The sequence below is a fragment of the Phaenicophaeus curvirostris genome, chromosome Z (assembly GCF_032191515.1).
Source record: "Phaenicophaeus curvirostris isolate KB17595 chromosome Z, BPBGC_Pcur_1.0, whole genome shotgun sequence".
NCBI lineage: Eukaryota > Metazoa > Chordata > Aves > Cuculiformes > Cuculidae > Phaenicophaeus > Phaenicophaeus curvirostris.
This window is the reverse complement of record NC_091431.1, coordinates 40395771-40414700: the sequence shown is the minus strand read 5'-3', so window position 1 is coordinate 40414700 and position 18930 is coordinate 40395771. Positions and strand designations below refer to the sequence as shown.

The 18930-nt window shown below is 37.2% G+C and overlaps 1 protein-coding gene across 3 annotated transcripts in view; it reads left to right on the top strand.

Moving 5' to 3' along the window:
* The window catches only part of DENND4C (DENN domain containing 4C), a 71549-nt gene that overhangs the window by 10110 nt on the left and 42509 nt on the right, over nt 1-18930 (top strand). For all 3 annotated transcript variants that reach the window (XM_069881189.1, XM_069881188.1, XM_069881187.1), the window contains exons 2-4: nt 11215-11542; nt 16629-16881; nt 17762-17831. In XM_069881189.1, coding sequence (XP_069737290.1) covers nt 11226-11542; nt 16629-16881; nt 17762-17831 — 640 coding nt within the window. In that variant the 5' untranslated portion in view covers nt 11215-11225. The remainder of the gene's footprint in view (nt 1-11214; nt 11543-16628; nt 16882-17761; nt 17832-18930) is intronic.

Here is an 18930-nt window from a genome sequence, read left to right as displayed (position 1 = left end):
AAACTGGTGGGATGGCCGGGCCCAGAGAGTGGTGGGAAATGGAGTTAACTCCAGCTGGAGGCCAGTGACAAGTGGGGTTCCCCAGGGCTCAGTGCTGGGTCCAGCCCTGTTCAGTGTCTTCATCGATGACCTGGATGAAGGCATTGAGTGCACCCTTAGCAAGTTTGCAGATGACACTAAGCTGGGTGGAAGTGTTGATCTGCTGGAGGGTAGGGAGGCTCTGCAAAGGGATCTGAACAGGCTGGACCACTGGGAAGAGTCCAATGGCATGAGGTTTAACAAGGCCAAATGCCGGGTCCTGCACTTGGGGCACAACAACCCTGTGCAGTGCTACAGACTAGGAGAAGTCTGTCTAGAAAGCTGCCTGGAGGAGAGGAACCTGGGGGTGTTGGTTGACAGCCGACTGAACATGAGCCAGCAGTGTGCCCAGGTGGCCAAGAAGGCCAATGGCATCTTGGCTTGTATCAGAAACGATGTGACTAGGAGGTCCAGGGAGGTTATTCTCCCTCTGTACTCGGCACTGGTGAGACTGCTCCTTGAATACTGTGTTCAGTTGGGCCCCTCACCTCAAGAAGGATGTTGAGGCTCTGGAGCGAGTCCAGAGAAGAGCAATGAAGCTGGTGAAGGGGCTAGAGAACAGGCCTTATGAGGAGCGGCTGAGAGAGCTGGGGTTGTTTAGCCTGGAGAAGAGGAGGCTGAGGGGGGACCTCATTGCTCTCTACAACTACCTGAAAGGACGTTGTAGAGAGGAGGGTGCTGGCCTCTTCTCCCAAGTGACAGGGGCCAGGACAAGAGGGAATGGCCTCAGGCTCCGCCAGGGGAGTTTTAGGCTGGACATTAGGAAAAAATTTTTCATGGAAAGGGTCATTGGGCACTGGAACAGTCTGCCCAGGGAGGTGGTTGATTCACCTTCCCTGGAGGTGTTTAAGGCACGGGTGGACAAGGTGCTAAGGGGCATGGTTTAGTGTTTGATGGGAATGGTTGGACTAGATGATCTGGTGGGTCTCTTTCAACCTGGTTATTCTATGATTCTATGATTTGAAGCGGCACATGGCTGGTAGTACTGTAGGCAGCTACAATAAACAAGAAAGAGAATATCTCGAACTCCGATAGCTTACTTCCAGTAGCTGCTCAGGTGGATTTGAAACAGAACGTCTTATTTTCTCTCCTTTGACCTCTCAAAACCAAAATACAGTCTGGCATTACACTGACCAAAAAAAAGACCACAAAAAAACCCTACAAAAAGCAAGCTAGGAGATTTGAGCTCCCAGAAGGCAGTTAACCACTGGACTATGGTCTCTTGACTCTTTTTTCACTGTTTTAATTTTGTTTCAGGCTACTATATTTTGGCTTTGTTCCAACAGAGCTTCTAAATACAGAAAGAGCTCTCTAGCAAAGAATGTTTCCAGGGCTGCAGGTGTATCACTCATTACCTAATGCTGAGCATGGCTAACCTTTACAGCTTGCAATTGGGGCAGTAAATGCTTTTTATTAAGCACTTCCCTTTCTCTGAGAACTATTTACTGTCATTATTATTTAATTTTCTCTCTTGGATTATCTTCTGTTCAGCCTCTGGAATAATTGCCATCTTCTGTTACAGAAAGAACAGTTTGGGCTCAGAACTGTTGAGGCTAGATTAAACTCGTTTATTAAATGAGCGTAGCTGGATTGCTTGCTGATTATCATTCTTCCCATCTCACATCTTTTCCATTTCTGTTTTCTGTCCTTGGCAATAGAACTTAATTTACTGGGACCAAACTTACAATCATTGATTCCAGATGCTTCTTCTCTAAACCCTGTTGGTCACTCCGGAATTTGTTTTTTGGCCTCACATGTCTGTAACCACTCCAGTTTTTATACCATTGGACAACTTGACATTACTGTACAATAGTAAACTTTGACCTGCTGAATATGGTAGAGAGAGCCTGTATAGTCTGGAGTAATTTTTTTTCCTTTCTTTTTCTTCCCCCTTCCACTCAGCTTTTTTTCTGAGGGGCATTTTCATACTCCTGAGCATCTTGGATCACAGGGTCCATTAATGTAGTGATATTTGAAGTCATAATTCATAAGTAGCTGCTCAAATTGTTATTACAAACATTTGCTTTATGTTCGATACCAGCATTTCTATCATAACATTATTGTCCTACCATTTTGTAGCAATGATCGTTGTTTTTTCTGACCATAAGAAAAAAATTGGACCAAAAGGACAGTTCTGCTTCCTAAGACAGAACCTTAAATTGTTAGTAATTTGCTTTTGTGTCTTCTCTGACTAATTCCAATTTATTAAATATAAAGCTAAATATTTCTGACTAGTGTTCTCCTTTGCTTTGATAGTTTTTGCTCAATCAAAAGAATTGTGTACAAGACAAGTAAACATAGAAAATGCAAAGAAAATTCAGGGTAATAGAGAACAAGAATATGTTTTGTTTAAGGGGAAGATTATGTTAAAATGTGTTCTATTTGTTTCTAGAACAGGTCTGAAAAGCTGTAAGACTTCTTAGTAACAAAAATGATGCTTAAGCGGTAAAGCATATATGCCTACAAAACTAAACAATAATTATTGTGTAATTACCACTTATTACGATATTGGATTTTCATAAGTCAGTTTTTTTCCTCAATATTCCTTCTACATGTGAAGCACACTATTGCATTATTTCAAAGCCCACGGTTTGAAATTCAGAAGAAAATCTACGGTGGAACAACACAGGCACCTGCTTCCCATTGTATGAATGGGGTATTTGTTAGTGACTCTCATTAAAATATAAATAACAAATGCCCAAAGGGTGATACCAAATATCTGTCTTAGTTAAGTTTTAAAGAATGACGGACATCTTTAGCCATTGTAGAAGTCATAGTTAAAGGTGTGAAAAAGATTTTTCCATTTCACATTGTCGTTGGTCTTTGTGTTTTAAGTATGTTTGCTAATTTGATGTTGAGATGTGTTTATTTAATCAGTTTACAAAATACAGGGGTTTTTTTCAACATTATCTGTAGAGCAGTGTGATACTTCAGGAGCTTAAAGCACAAATGCGTTTGTTCTCAAACACTCATAGGTTGTAGAACCCTGGTGCTCTGAGAACTGCCCTTTCTAAAAGTAGGGATTTAAAAAAAGGCAGTTGTTTCAGAGAATTGTTTCTAGGCTTGATGTCCTTGCTTCCCTAGGAATATTGCATTAAGTGTAATCAGCAAGTTTGTTTTTCAGAATGTTATAGACCTCTTTAAGGCGCTCAGATTGTAGCTTGTAACCTATTTCAGTTGTGCAACCATTACATTCTCAAATGTTTACTTGAAAACTACCAAGGAATCAATCACAGAATGATAGAATGGTTGGGGTTGGAAGGGACCTTAAAGGTCATCTACTTCCTAACCCCTCCTTCCATGGACAGGGACACCTCCCACCAGATCAGGCTGCCCAAGGCCCCGTCCAACCTGGCCTTGAACACTTCCAGGGGGTGGGCAGCCACAGCTTCCTTGGACAACCTGTGCGAGTTCCTCAGTATCCTCATTGTGAAGAATTTCTTGCTGATGTTTAATGTAAATCTTCTCCCCTCCAATTTAAAGCTGTTCCCACTATAAGCCTTTGTAAAAAGTCCCTCCCCAGTTTTTTTTTAGGCTTACTTCAGGTACTGGAAGGCTGCTATAAGGTCTTCTCAGAGTCTTCTTTTCTTCAGGCTGAACAACCCCAACTCTCTCAGATGGGAGGTGTTCCAGCCCTCTGACCATCTTTATGGCCCTCCTCTGGACCCATTCCAACAGCTCCATATCCTTCTTATGTTGGGGACTCCAGAAGTGAACACGATACCCCAGGTGGGGTTTCATGAGAGAGAAGTAGAGGGGGAGAATCACCTCCCTTGACCTGCTTGCCACGCATCTTTTCGTGCGGCTGAGGATACAGTTGGTCTTTTGGACTGTGAGTGCACATGGCCGGCTCATGTTGAGCTTTGCATCAATCAGCCCCCCCAAGTCCTTCTTGACAGGGTTGTATGGTCCTGTATTTGCACATGTGCATATTCATACTCAATCATGGGTGACATCCAACCATTCTTGTTCCACAGCTGGTTGTGTTAAGACAGGTAGAAAGTGGGCATTGCATGTCTGCAAAGTTATTTTTGCAGTTCTAATTTTTCTAATACTCATGTGATTCAGTGAAGTGACTGTTATTTCAGAATTTATGACAGTGTGATATGCATTCAAAAAAATAAGGTCTTCAAATGCACATCTAGGAATTATTCTTTTTGCTACTGACAGTCTGTGCTTAATTATCTGCGGGCTACTTTTTTTTCTGTTTTAATCCAGTTCAGTACTAATGCTACTTGCTGCAGCGTGTGTTTCTTTTGTTGTAGGAAGATTGAGTTTTGTCCGTAGAACTGGCTGCCATTTCTCTGTTGTTAGGCTTTTATTGATCTGATTTCACTTCCATCTAGTGGATGCTTGCTTAGAGAATGATTTAGAAACTAGTGAGATTTCTGTAAACAAAGTTCAACTCTATTTCATAGATTCATGCTGTCTAAAAAAGAAACTCAAGAAGAACTTTTAACATTTGGCTCTTTGCAGGTAGTAGAGTGCTCAGATCAGGAAATAAGAGGCCTTCAAGGTGAACTTGATTTTTCTGGGTAAAGTTATGCTAGTTGGCCTCCTGAGCCTTTTTCTGGTTTTTGTTGGTGTTGGTTTTTTTTTCTTTTTTTGGAGAAGATGCAAGATCAGCACTCCAGTTAGGAGTGAACTGAAAAACCTTTGATATCTGCATACATTCTTGACATAAATCTATCTAATTCTTTGTGTGCATTGAGATACCAGCATTTGGTATCTTTCCAGAAATTGAAAGGAACAAGCAATTACTCAAGGATTTGCCTGCACATAAGTCTTAAAAACAACTACCTCTGAACCCATTCTATGGGTGATAATTCTCACTCCGGAGTGACTGCATACACACAGGTTTCCAACAATACCTTCACCTTAGTAGTGTCAGTTGTAAGGACAGCATTTGTACGTTTGCAAATTATCAGATTGGTGTCTGTGACCATCCCTTCCCTTGGCTGCTGCTGTATGCAGTTTAATAAAACTTGTTTCCTTTTGTTTAAGTCCACTTGCCAAAAACTGTGTTTACCTGTACCATTTGTTTCTAGACTTATGCTGGCTTTCCCATCCAATTTTAGAGGATAATTCCACCCCTAACATTTTTAGAATTAGGACAGACCTTTTATTAGAATTCTAGACTTAGATAATTTTATCATGGGCTCAAAGGGAGATAATATAAATTATGCCATGGCTTTTTAGGAATGAAAGACTTTAACTAATGAAATCTCATCTGCAAAAATAGCTTCTTTTCTCTGCTAGGATGAAAGTTCCTGGAAAGTGGAAGAGTATGTTTTTTCTCTGCTCTGTTTTTTTTAGTAGATCTAAATGGTGCGTTAGAGATTGTTTCAAAAGTGCCCACGTTTTCTTTGATCCAACATGGTAGGCCCACGTGTTATTGGGACAGTGTTGTACTAGCAGAGAATAGTAATGGAAAATAAGATGGCTGCAAAAGTTCTGCTTATAGGGTAAGAAAGGGGACTGTAGTTGGAGTAGCATGTTAGACTTATGTGGCTGCATTGCTTTTGGTTTCTGAATTGGTGCTGAACTTGCTCTGCACAACATTATTTGGCGTATTAGTGTGTTAAAATGCTTTCTGAGATACTTGAAAACGTTACATGCTGATCACCCTCCTAGCATCATTTTCAGGATCCTTTTTAAGGATGAAGGAGGTGGCCTAAACATTTGATAAGATTAATAGGTCTTACATCTCGGATACTATTTTCAGTACAGATTTTTCTGAATGAAAACTATCTTCAAATAATGCACTGAAATGAAAGGCTGAAATAATACTCTCTGACTTTCTAAAAAGATCTAACTAAATCATGTGTCATGCAAGTTTTCTCACAGCAACTTTCTAACATTTGGAAAAATAAATGAAAATTTCTGGGATATTAAGTTTTTTGCATACTAATTTTGCTGATATTCCTTTCTGCTGCATCTGTGTCTTTGCTTTAGATGAGCAGACAAGCATTCCCTGTAATTCTACATTTGAGAAATGGAAATACTGCTCACTATGCTTGCATTATGGAGAATTCTAAGCAAATGTCAGTTGACCACAGACAACTCCTGAAGTGGTAAAGCAAATGATGTCATTAATGATTTTAAATGGAGGAGTTAGGAGAAAGTAGTTGTGGATCTGACAATGTCAAGGTAAATATTTGCTATTACTCAGTGTGTGACAGGTAGCTGAAGCACACTTCCACAAATGAATATGTGTTAGAGAAGTCTCCTTTTTCTGTGTTTTGCAGGTAGTGCAGAAGAAAACTTTTTTTTTTTTAATTTCTAAAGAATAGAAGTCCTCACCTGTAGCAATATCTGTAAATGAAGACTGGGAACTTCAAAATAGTGACATCCATTTTGAAATTGGAAAGATTGTAGCTTTGATAAAAGCAAAATAGCTATGAAATAAAACACAAATGCAATACTTATATCTGTACTTCATTGTGTCTGTGTGTCACTTGCTTTCACAAATTTTTATAGCTTTGCAAGAACATCTTGTTGTCGTTCAGCTAACCATGAATAGAAGAAATTGCAGCCTAGCTATATTAGAGGAAAAATCTAGTGTGTTTTAGACAGCAGTCAATACACTGAAGCAATTTCTAGTAATAGAGTATTTTTTTCATAATTGTTCAAAATTCATAAAAGTAATCTTTAGAATGAAAACCTTTTCTCAAAGGCAGTTTCAGCTTGAAATCTCCTTAAGAAAGGGCCCATATGAAGATAATATTGGAGTTTCTGTGTTCTTGATAAAACATTATGGAACAATTGTAAAATTACATAGTGGTTGTGAGGAACCACTCAAATGGGCTGTGGGAGAGGAGAACACTGCCACGTTTCTGATGTTTAGCAGTGAAAAGAATTTTATTTTCTTTCCTTCGCATTTTTTCTAAACGGATCTCTTGGCATAGACTAGTCATGCAAAGTGCCTTCAAGTGTTATCTGTACAAAATAGTTTTGTTTTTCATCTACAAAACTAATTATTTCCAGTGGGAATTCCATTTAGAGTAGTATGGGGATTTTAAAAGTATATCTTTTAATCTGAAGACCTTTTATTTTTTTTAATTTAAAAAATAACTTTGGTCCTAAACGCATAGCAAACTTTCCTATTGTGGTCTATGAATACACTGGAAAACTAACTTCACCTAATTTATTCATAACCCTCATGTGGAATTGGGGGTTTGTAATTCCATGAACAATATTGTTCATGTTCTTGAATTCTCAGTTTTTGTTTTCAGCATATCTGACTGAAACTGAAGTATCTTTATAGACTTTAAAAAAAACCCAGCTTTTATGGGTCTTGTATGTTATCTTTTTTATCAATATATCCTGCATTTTAATCATCCAACACCAGGTAACGCTTTTGCCCTGCAAGGGAATGGGATGTTACAATAAAATCCCAGTATTTTCTAAATGTTGAATTTTTCCATTATTCTTGCAATATACAGAAACTTATTCATAGAAACATTATCTCTTGGAATTATGATGGGGAAAAGTTGTAATGATGAAAGTTATGAGAAAAGGTCTTTTAGAAGAATATTTGTTCCATTGTCTATTAAAAGAATCAGTGCAAATACTTATTCTTACGTGAGGTATCAAAAAAAATCATGGAAAATGGCAGTGGATTCTTCTCATTCCCACACAAATCGTATATTTATTTTTTCCTGCAGTTCAGAAGACAAAATATCCTTGGATTAACTGAATTCTGCTGTTTCTGTTTGTTTGGTTCCTAACTGCTAGTGTGTAGTTTAGTACCTATTTATATTTATAAAGCTATTGCATTAAAGAAGATAACTATGGCTTAAATACAGGTTGTTATTTTAAGATCTCTTTTGAGATATCCTGTTGCTTTAAATCTTTCTGAAATTGGAGAGTACATTCTTGAAGAGCTGAGTTGTAGTGCTTTCTTGAAACCCTTCTTTTCTTATCCTTGTGGAAAAGGAAGGGAACTGTTTTGAGAGACTCAGAACATTTTGAAAAACTCACTAAATGTTGTGCTGACATATAAGGCTTGTGTGCCAAGTTTCTCAGCTGAATAGTCTGGTGACTTTGACTTTTGCCTGCCACATATTACACAGAGTTTCTGTGAAGTAAATCATGGCTGTGGCTAAGAGGAAACTGTAAAATCATAGATCTAAATATATGTTCCTTAGCTAGAAATTGCTACAGTTTTATCCTCACTGGTAAAAAATTGGGAATGGATTACTTTAATTTGCATTCTAAATTTCAGAATCCTAGTATTTAATTTTTTAGGTCCTTTAAAATTTTTCTCCCTCTGTTTACCCAGGAAAGTTAAATTTGCACTTTATAGGAGATTTCAGGATAACATTAGCGCAATTCCAGGAACTGCAGCTGTGGTTAAAAATACAAACTAATGTGAAATTTTTGCTATTTTGTGCTGTTTTCTTTTCTGTTTTATTTCCTGCTCTGTGTGTTAAAAGTAAATGTGAGTGTTGATTTTAATCACATCAAGAGAACATGATATTGAACATTCACTGGATAACAAAAGGCTGTATCATTTAACAAAGGTTTTGGTTTTTTAAAAAATCTTTATGATACCAACCGTTTTGCTATTTTTAGCAGCTTGTTCCAGTAATTTAGTTTCACATTTGTCAAGTGCAAACAGATTTCCAGATTGCAAGATATTCTGGCTCAGGACTCTCCTTTCTTTTAAGAGTAGCGGGGGGAGGTTGGTTTCTTTCTTTCTTTTTATAATTCGGTGAACAAGTCCAAGCATCTAAGAGACAACCGAAACATTTTAGACTTCACAGTTTTATGATTAATCCAGAGCAAGTCAGTACTGCTGCTGAAAGGGGCATACTGCTGCTGCTTTTGTGCTGACACAGTGAGTTATTGGAGAGCGGCTCTGGTTGAACACTGAACAGCCTCTGCCAGTCTCCTTGCTCCAGTTCATTACATGTTTGCACAAACTGTAATTCTGGACAAAAGTGAAGGAAGGAATGAGCAGTGGCAGTGTGAGGAGGGACCTTTTAACAACATACAAATTTATATGAGGTTAAATTGAAGCCATTACCCCCATATTCGTGCTGACTTGCTTAACTGTAAGGGGCTATATAACTTCTTTTATGTTGTCTATGACTGCTAAAAGGGCAAACTGCTGCAAATTCTGTAGCTGAAAATGGTGCAGAATCTTCAGAAGTAGCTATGGCTTTGGAGTAATTTTCTTGTTCTTCAGGAGACCTAGGCACTGAGAAATAGAATAAACTTTTTATTGCTCTTGTTGATAAAGCATGCACATGTTTTAGGCTTAAACTCAGTCATATGAGTAGCTGTCTCACAGCTTTCCCTTTTTCAGGGGAGCCAAACACTTCCGTGTCTCTTCCCAGGATCTCTGTTTATAGATTGCACTACAAAAGCTCTTAGCCAAAGTGTTTAGAGAACGCTGAAGTGATGTCGTAAACAGTGTTGTGGAAATATATTCCAAAAGAGTATTCTAAAGGATGTAGCTACCCTTTTAGGTTTGAAAGGATTTGAGAAGTTGTCATTTCAGTATTAGAAAATAAAAAATTGAGTTAGTTGGAGTATAGATGTACTACAAATTTGCATGAAGTTATTTCCCTTTCCCTCCCTGCTTTCACCTCATGCTACAGTAGCTTGTGATATAGTGGTTCGCACCTTAGTTGCATAATCTTCTGCTAAGTCTCTTAATAAGCATGCAGGATGATTAGCTGATTTTTTCCTTCATATGAGTACTCAGAACACTTTTGATAACGAGTTTGTAGAAGTCTTATGAAGTGTGGTGATGGAAAATACCTTTTCAGTATACTTTCAGGAAGAAATAGAAGGATAAGAACAGGCGAACAAAACAGGTTGCAGGGAATGGGATTATACTGTCTCCGCCAAACCACCTGCCTGTTAGCAGGGGCCAGTGTTTCTGCACTCATCAAACTAGACATTATACGTACAAGAAACTTGTCGGTTTTAGTGCACTTATTGTTTGGAAATGCTCACGGGCCATGGCCACTCCTTTGTAGGTGGGACCTTGGCAGCTGGGGCAGTCTTGTTTTCAAAGACAGGAACCAGACTTCTGTTCTTGATTAGCTTTCCAGGTGGGATCCCCAGAAATATGGTGATGGAAACATGGCGATCTAGAAGAAGGTGGTTCCTAGCTCCTTGAAGGGGTATAACAGGCTTATTGCTTGGTAATTACTCTTTAAATATTCCTCAGTCAGCTTTTAAAAAGGTATTTCATGAGGTCAGGTACTTGAATTTCCACTTGTGATATTTGAGCTTAGTCTGTCAGCTAGTTTTACTCTTAACAGAAACTTGTGTTTCATTGCTTTAAAGTCATATGCTTGGTGAACGTCGCTGGTGTAGGGAGAAAAACTGTTTCCAGTTCTGGAATGTGCAGCTGAGCAGTGATGTGTACTGCCTGATCAGCTGATGAAATATGGGTTTGGATGTGTGATTTTTGAAAATGACTTCCAGATGTTACAGTTGCCAGCTGAATGTCTCAAGACTGCACTGTTAGTTCTAGATTATGAAACAAAATGGATGAAATAAGCAGGAGATAAACTAATGAGCCTATGCTTAGAATTGTTCTCTGAAAATAAAAAAGAAGAAAAGAAAAGAAAAGAAAAGAAAAGAAAAGAAAAGAAAAGAAAAGAAAAGAAAAGAAAAGAAAAGAAAAGAAAAGAAAAGAAAAGAAAAGAAAAGAAAAGAAAAGAAAAGAAAAGAAAAGAAAAGAAAAGAAAAGAAAAGAAGTAGCACAATTCAGTAGTTAAGTTACTCACTAAACAATGCCAGAAAAATATAGACGCTTTTAGTTAGAGGTACCTGCATTAATTTATAGACTGTAAAGTGTTTGAGTGATCTAATAGCTAATGCAAAGCAATTGTCTGTGCAGCTGCTGTGTTAGGAGCTTTGAGTTCTTCGTTATCTTACAAACTTCATTGTGCTAAAATGTGACAGTTACAGTGGTAGAACTGGAATCCAATTACCAATAATACTATCTTTTTGAGCAGCAGAAATCAAAGTGTCGCTACAATTTTCATGAAATCTCTGTAAAGGAATTTATTTGCAAATATTTCTTTCAAGGACTTAAATTCCTGTACTTGTTGAGGGTTGTGGTTTAGTGTGAAAGCAGAGTGTTGATTTCTCTCTATTTGTTTTCCCCAGGTAGTACTGACATGACCATGATAGAAGACAAAGGTCCACGAGTGGCTGACTATTTTGTAGTGGCAGGGCTCACTGATACAGATACTACAACGCTCCCGGACCAAGAAATAAGCCGACATGAGACAAAGTCAACTGGTCCAAAGGCTCCAATTACCGACATTGCTGTTATAATTAAATCAGCTGGTGAAACTGTCCCGGAGGGATACACCTGTGTTGAAGCCACCCCTACAGCCCTTCAAGCGAACTTAAACTATGGAAGTCTAAAAAGTCCTGAACTTTTTCTTTGCTACAAGAGAGGCCGGGACAAACCACCTCTTACTGACATCGGGTGAGAGTTCTATAACGATTCAATTCCTCCAATAATGATCAAATCTTACTTTTCATAGATGATGAGAGATATGAGAAAACTGTTACAAACACACTGTCTTTGAATTTATATTGCTTTTTGTGGATATCTGCGTAGTATTTTCTTTCTGAAATAAGTTGAAAAATGTCTGTCTTCTAGTGAACCTGTCTTTTTAAAAGTAATTGTAATGTTTTAACTGAAAAAGGCGTCTCTATAGAGAAAGGTATAGCAAATCAAATATGAGAAATAAAGTTCTCAGCTTCAGTTTTATTAAGGGTGTGAGAACTGTACAAAATTAATGTATAGAAATGGTATAGTGCAAATCCAAAAATATGACATGCTTAATCTGAAAGTGATAACTTCAGAAGACAAGAATTATCACTTTGTGGAATTCACTTTAATGCTTAAGGTAGGAGATGTTGCTTAAAAATGTTAGGACCCTGAAGCAAAGATCTTACAATTATCCACCTACCTAGAGTCTTGTAGCTTGCCTTACCAACAGATCAGAGTATTTCTGAGGTTGTGAAGTTCTGACATGATTTGCTGCAAGCACTGGATTATGTAGTCTCTTTGTAACTCTAAACATGTTTATGTTTCAAAGCTGCACTTTTTAATGTCGGAGGCATAAATTCCTAAATTGTTCCTAGTACTGCGTTTGGAAACCCTATATAGTCAGTGAATTGTGTTCAGTACTTAATAAATGCAAGGGTCGACCTGGACAGGGAAGCTCTGAACTAATTTAATTACTAATAGGATACTGAATTTAATGTTAGTATTCATATCTATGAGCACAAAATCCTCCAAGATCTTGAGGTGGTGAATGTTATAGTCTGTGCTACTAGCATACCGAGGTAATACTTGATCTGTAGTAACTTATGCAGCGCTACAGTATTGTCTGAATAGCACTTATACTTCTCTGGCTTGGATGAGATCAGTATAGAATTACTAAGGATGTAATGAGAAAGAGAAAATGCATCGTGGGTGGGGAGAATACAATGATGACAAATAAGGAATGTGTGTGGTTTTCCTTAATTAGTTATTAAATAATTAGTAAAGTAAAAAATATCCATCTATATGTAAGCTATATCAGGTTTAGTTAATTTCAATTATAAGTTTAAGCACATCATACACAATGACTGCATACCCCCATTTTGACCTACAGTTTGAGTGCCTGCTGACAAGTAGAGTTCAGTCATGAAGAAACTGATAGTGAAATCTTAGTAATTAAATCAGTTGTATGTCAAGATTTCTGCGCTAGAGGTTATTGTTCGAGTTGTGTAATTAAGCTGGTATAGTCTAAATTCAGTTTGTCTTGTTCATCTAAATTACGTTCCACTAATCTTCAGTGAAACTATGATTTTTAAAATTGTATTTTCCTATGTATGTGACTGACACTGCAAGATGACGTAACTGTTACGATGGGATTTGACTGTGTAGAATTGCTGTGTGAAGTTCAGTGATATGTCAAACCTCAGTAAATTTTAGCAGAAGGAAGAATTTCTACAGGGATTGGTACCTTGAAATGATTCCTAAACAGTTAGTCTTCTCTGTATGCCTTTATTGAAATGACTCTGCTAGCACATGTTTATTTTCATGTCTGTCGTGACTTCAGTAATTTGAATGCTTTGGTAGATTTTGTAGGGGGTAGCCAGTGAGTGAAACAGGCAAATAGTTGGCTGACTAAGGGTTTCCCTAGGAGACTGAAGATACTCGTTTAAAACTACTGGTGGAAAACTGTGGTATTTGGCAAGTAGCTTTTATTCTATATTTTGCTTTACACAGATCTAGTTAGGTTGTCACACCTAACAAATCATGGCAGGCATTTCTCTCTGAGCTATGATGCATGTGAGTATTTTCTCCCTGCAGTTTTGCATCTACATTTAAGAGATGGTTACAGCAAGCTTTTTAATTGTTTTTGGTTTGGGTTCTTTTTCTGTATGTTCAAGTTAAAATTGAGTTTGGGCAAGAAGTGTATGTACAGTCTGAAGGGTAATTTGTGCTCTTCCCTGCTCTTTTAATTAAAGAACCAACTATGAGAGAGTATATTATCTTTGAACCTTAAATATCTACTAAGTTAGCTGACATGATGAGTGGACTAAAAAGTAGAGGAAGAGTGTATCACTTGAAAGGGTCAAATCTATAGTCTTGTGTGAGGGTTTTATATATATCTCTATATAAAATTGAGACATCTTGTACCCCAGGCACTCAGGTGATTCTTCTTAAGTGTGTGTGTATTTCTTTCAATGCTTCTTTTAGGGAAACTAGCTAAATGATGTTGGGAGGAAGGGGTAGACAGGGTTACACTCCACTGATTCTCTGATGTTGTCCTTGTGTCCTCCTCCATTTCTGTGCTCTCCAACCTCTTTCCTTCCTGTTCATCCACTGGTTCTTAAATTGAAATGTTGTAAGCTGCTACAGAGACTTCCTGCTGCAGGTTCTCTCTTGCTTATGTTAGAGTTAGGCTATGTGTGTTTGCTGTGGCTGTTTTTAGTTGGAAGAATAGAGGTTTGATCCTAGGACAAGAGATCTCTCAAGAGGTCCCTTTCCTACATATATCTGTAAAATACAGTATCTTAAGCTTATATGTCTATGAAGAAATCATCTGCTAGTCATTACGTTGCTCTCCTAACCAATGTTTTTGCTGATGTTCTAGAACTAGGGGAGAACTGAGATGAGATTTGTTTTGGTTTAGGTGCAGTGAGACTTTGTAACAAGATCTCACCTCTCTCTTTTACGCCTGAGTTAGGACTATGGGAGAGTTCCAGTATTGTTTCTCAAATGGAAGGGGACCTGACAGAATAATGCTTTTGAAAAGAAGTGTGAGTGGTTTTGCAAGTTATAATGCTTGCTGTAGAAAGGACCAAGGAAAGAATATCTGGCATCTTGTCTGAAACAGAGGTTCTTGTATTACTGAGTAATGCAAAAGTTAGGTAACTTGCATTGTGCAAGTAAAGAAATACTGATTTTTAAAAAAAATATTTATTTATTTTAACTGGTATGGGAAGCTTTAGTTTGATTTGTGGTTCTGTGCCAAGGACCCATCTCATTCTGCTTACCTCGTTTCTGAAAATATCTGCAGGGGTACCAATTGAACATGTTTTTCTTTACTAGAAATGTAATTAAAAAATGGAAGTGAACTCGAATTTCAAGAAGCATAACAGAAACTGAAAGATGTTCTTAACAGTCAGCATCTTCCATTGTTCCATAAATCCCACCAGTGTGACAGCTGCAGCTGGTTATTTGGAACAGCTAATAATAATAATTACAAAAGTAATCATTTGTATGTTTAGATGAATAATAGTGGAGACAGTAGACCCAACTTCTCTGACTCAACACTTGACCCAACACTTCTCTGATCCTCCTGCTCCTTGGTATTTATTTTAGTACCTTTATTACTCAATACTTGCATGCTGCTTTCTCTTAATTGCGATATGAAGAGTTATCACGAAGAGTTATTTTGTGTAATGACTGTGAGGGACAGAAATGTGTTTGGACTTAGAGAAGTCAAGCTGGAGAGCCACCCCACACAATGCAATTTGTAACAGTGCACCTATTTTGAAATGGTTTTCCAGGAGCAGAGTTTTGTATAGTCTAAGGTTTTTAACTCAACAGCTGCAAGAAGGTGATATTTATCCTTTCTCATATCTGTTTCTTGATGTATTGAAATATAACTTTAAATAGTAAAACTGGTCATGAGAGAACTTCCATGTATATTGTGAAACAGCCTTTCAAAGAATCTTGTTCTCTCTTGTTCTCTCGCACAAAGGAAGGACCTAACATCTAGAAGAAATTATGGGTTACATTTTGCTTGAAATGAAGCTTTATTGAGGTTGATAGAATAATCTGGCAAGTCAGATGTACTTAGGATTGAGGCCAAAGTACAAGCTCAGAGAAGCAGGAAACAAGTGTTATCCTGATCAGTACGAACTAATCAAAGGCAGACACTGGGAAACTGAAACAAGTAGGAGTAAACTTACTCGCTTAGGGAGGACTTTGTATACAGAGGGTGTCATATTAAATATTTCATGCATCACTTCTGAATGTTTTGCCTGAATCACTTAAATCATTGTTTAATTTGAGTGACCCATGGGTGGTAGGTTTCTTTTGTTTGCTTGTTTTCTTGAATTCATTGAGGTCAGGAAATAGAATGGTTTTAGTAGTACTTCTGCTGGTTTATATGTAGGGGTGAGAGTGGCTTTCATTTTATTTTTGCTTTTGATGAGCCATGACCTCTTTGTTACAGTCTTGTACACTGGTCAGCATCTTACCTCTTAGAAGTATTGGCACAGTTGAGAAGTTCTTCGTGGGAGTTTAAGATTAGGTCACTTAGCTGCTGTGAAGAATCTTTCCTTTCTTGCTAAGAATATGGTGACATAGACTAGTGATACAGCTAAAAAAATCCAGGTACCATGTGAATGTTGCAATACAGCCTTGTAAGACGCATTCTACTTTCTAGGAGTACAGTCAACTGTGCCTATTATTTCTTTTCTGTGGAATGGAGTATTTTTTTGTCTTCCACCCCGCCTCCCTTAAGGAATATATTCAAACTATGAATGTAAATCATTACCAGGTTTGGATTTTTTTTCTGTAAAAAGTCATCTAGGAAGTAGACTTGTCTTCTGTTATTCTTTTCTCACAACATCCCTGAAAAGAAAAAAAAAATGCAAGCTTGAAATTACTTTCCAGACATTTTAGTGGTGGGAATAATTTCTAAGAAATTATCACCTATCACATGTGCGAGCAATTGTAAAGCTTCCTTTGTATTTAATTGTCTTGGTAATGGAACATTCCTCCTAATTCTATAACTAAATACTTTTCAGTGTGGCTTGATTTTATTTTTCTAGAACTATGATTCATTCCCACAGAGATTTCTTTGTAGTATTTAAGTATTTCTGAACAGTTTCTTTGCCTCCAATCTTGCGTAACGGAAGACAATATATAAAATGCATATTAGACTATTACACTGATGGCATAGAGTGCTAACAGATGGACAGTTACTGTGAATTTGTCCAAGTAACTTCATACATATCTGAATGCACATAATATTTTGTCTCTTTCCTGTCTGTAGAGTTCTATACGAAGGGAAGGAACGGATCATTTCAGGGTGCGAAGTCATTCAGGCTACTCCCTATGGCCGTTGCGCTAATGTTAACAACAGTTCAGCTTCCTCTCAACGGATCTTTATCACGTATCGAAGGGCTCCTCCGGTACGACCTCAGAATTCATTGGCAGTGACAGATATCTGTGTTATTGTTACCAGCAAAGGAGAAACCCCTCCTCATACGTTCTGCAAAGTGGATAAGAATTTAAATTGTGGTATGGTGAGTATTTAAAAGCTTGAGTTCTTTTTTTTTTTTTTCTTTTTTAAACCATAATTCTTTAGTTTTGTATGTGATGTCTGAGACTTAAGTTTTTTAGATTTTGTTGCTCTTATCTCCTTCAGTGTTAGAAATTACTTCTTCATTCTGATTATTTGCTATTTCAGTTCGCGTTCATGTCCAGGTGCTGTTTGGGAGTAGTGCAGTCGATTTTTTTTTTTTTTCAACTGTCCTCCCTGCACCCCTGCCCTTGGTAATGCTAACACTCAGGATGAATCACAAATACTTTTTTACTAGTAATTAATATTGTCTATGTTACTAAGAAATGTAAGAATGATAATTACTGCTTCCAGTGTCTTCGTGTATTTTTTTCATTCAGTTTTCTGTTACTTAGTCTGGTTTATATGTAGTTTATTCAGGCTGAAATAAGATTTTTTTTCAATGTAGGGTATATTTAGATGTACTGCAAAACCACTATGTAAATACCCAGTTTATTGAAGTACGATAAAAGCTTCAAGTGATGATGTTTAGAATTTCACCTTCACTGTCCCACAGAAGTCTCCTTTTAAATAACTAAAAAAATGGGAAGCTGCAAATCATCTGGTTTACGTTTACTTGTCCTTCCATTGGAATGAATTAGAAGTGTGGTGGTGTGATTGTTTTATGTAAATCCTGTAATCTCTAAAAAATAAGAAAAGGATGAATTCTCGATTGCATTATTTACATGCAGTCAGCAGCTAGCCAGTCATTTTATTCTGTAATGCTTTTTGTTTTAAATGTCAGCTTTGTTTATAAGTGGGAGTAAGTTGAGATGCTTGTAGTCTATTTCTCTGCTGCCCATTGTCATCTTTGCTGGTTCTAAGATGAAACTTGTATCTTCTAGTGGGGTTCGAGTGTATACCTGTGTTACAAGAAGTCTGTGCCAGCTTCTAACTCTTTAGCATATAAAGCTGGTAAGTAATTTTAGAAGCATAGTGTCTAAAGATGCTAACAGAAGGGTTTGAATGCCTTGCTGAAATCAAATAATAATTTTGAAAGCTTAAATGCTTCCTGTTCGACTCCTGTTCCTAGAGCATGCTATAATGTCATCTTTACTCGCCTCGCTTTTTCCCTGGCAAAAAAAATAACAAGAATTAACAGCAGTGGCATTATTCTGTATTAATTTAGTTCTTAATCATGACAAGCTTGGTAGCTTAGGAGCTTTAGTGGGAAGCTCAGCAAGCATTTCAGATGTAGCAAAAGATTTCATATTTCTTATATTGGTAATAATGGAGAGGAAGTAATTAAATTCCGTTCAACCTTACTCATGTATCTTTCTATGTCTCACAGCTAATGCAGCATTTTTTGTTTCATTTGAAAGTCAAATGTGTTTCTTCCCATCAGTTCTACAACTATTCACTTTAACAAAGAGCAAAAAATATTCTGAACAGTAAATGACAAAAAGTCTTCCCTTTTAAGTCTAGGTTTTATAAATTTTTTAATGCACTGATGCATATTATTTTTAAAATTTATTTTGAAATTAATTATTAATAATTAATTGTTAATATTAATTATTATTAATAATAATGAATTATTTTTTCAAAAATGTAAAAAAAAATACTTTCAAAAGAGTTTCTGCTGAGCACTAGGTGTACCAAATTCAATTGAAAAGAGTAAACTACAAAGCAGAACTGGAAAGCATAGATAATGAAGATAGTGTACCACAAAAAGAAGCTAGATGAACAGCAATAGTAAACCAGTGCTTGTGTGCCTATTTTCTACTAGCAAGTCAGATATATTTGTGAAAACTGAATGCATGGAACATATTTACTGCTTAGCAGAAAATGCATACAGTCAGCTAGTTCATCCTGTTTTCAGTGGAGGTATCGCTGCTCTTTTTACAGTAGATAAATTATCACCTCATTCACAAGAATATCTTTGCAATAAAATCCATTCCAATGGCACATTTAATGGCACAGGTAATTCCCAACTGTTTTAAAGTAAAAATGTTCACTAACTAGTTCTTACTACATACTGTTTTTTGAGCAGTTAAAAGAAAGGAGTGCTTCAGTA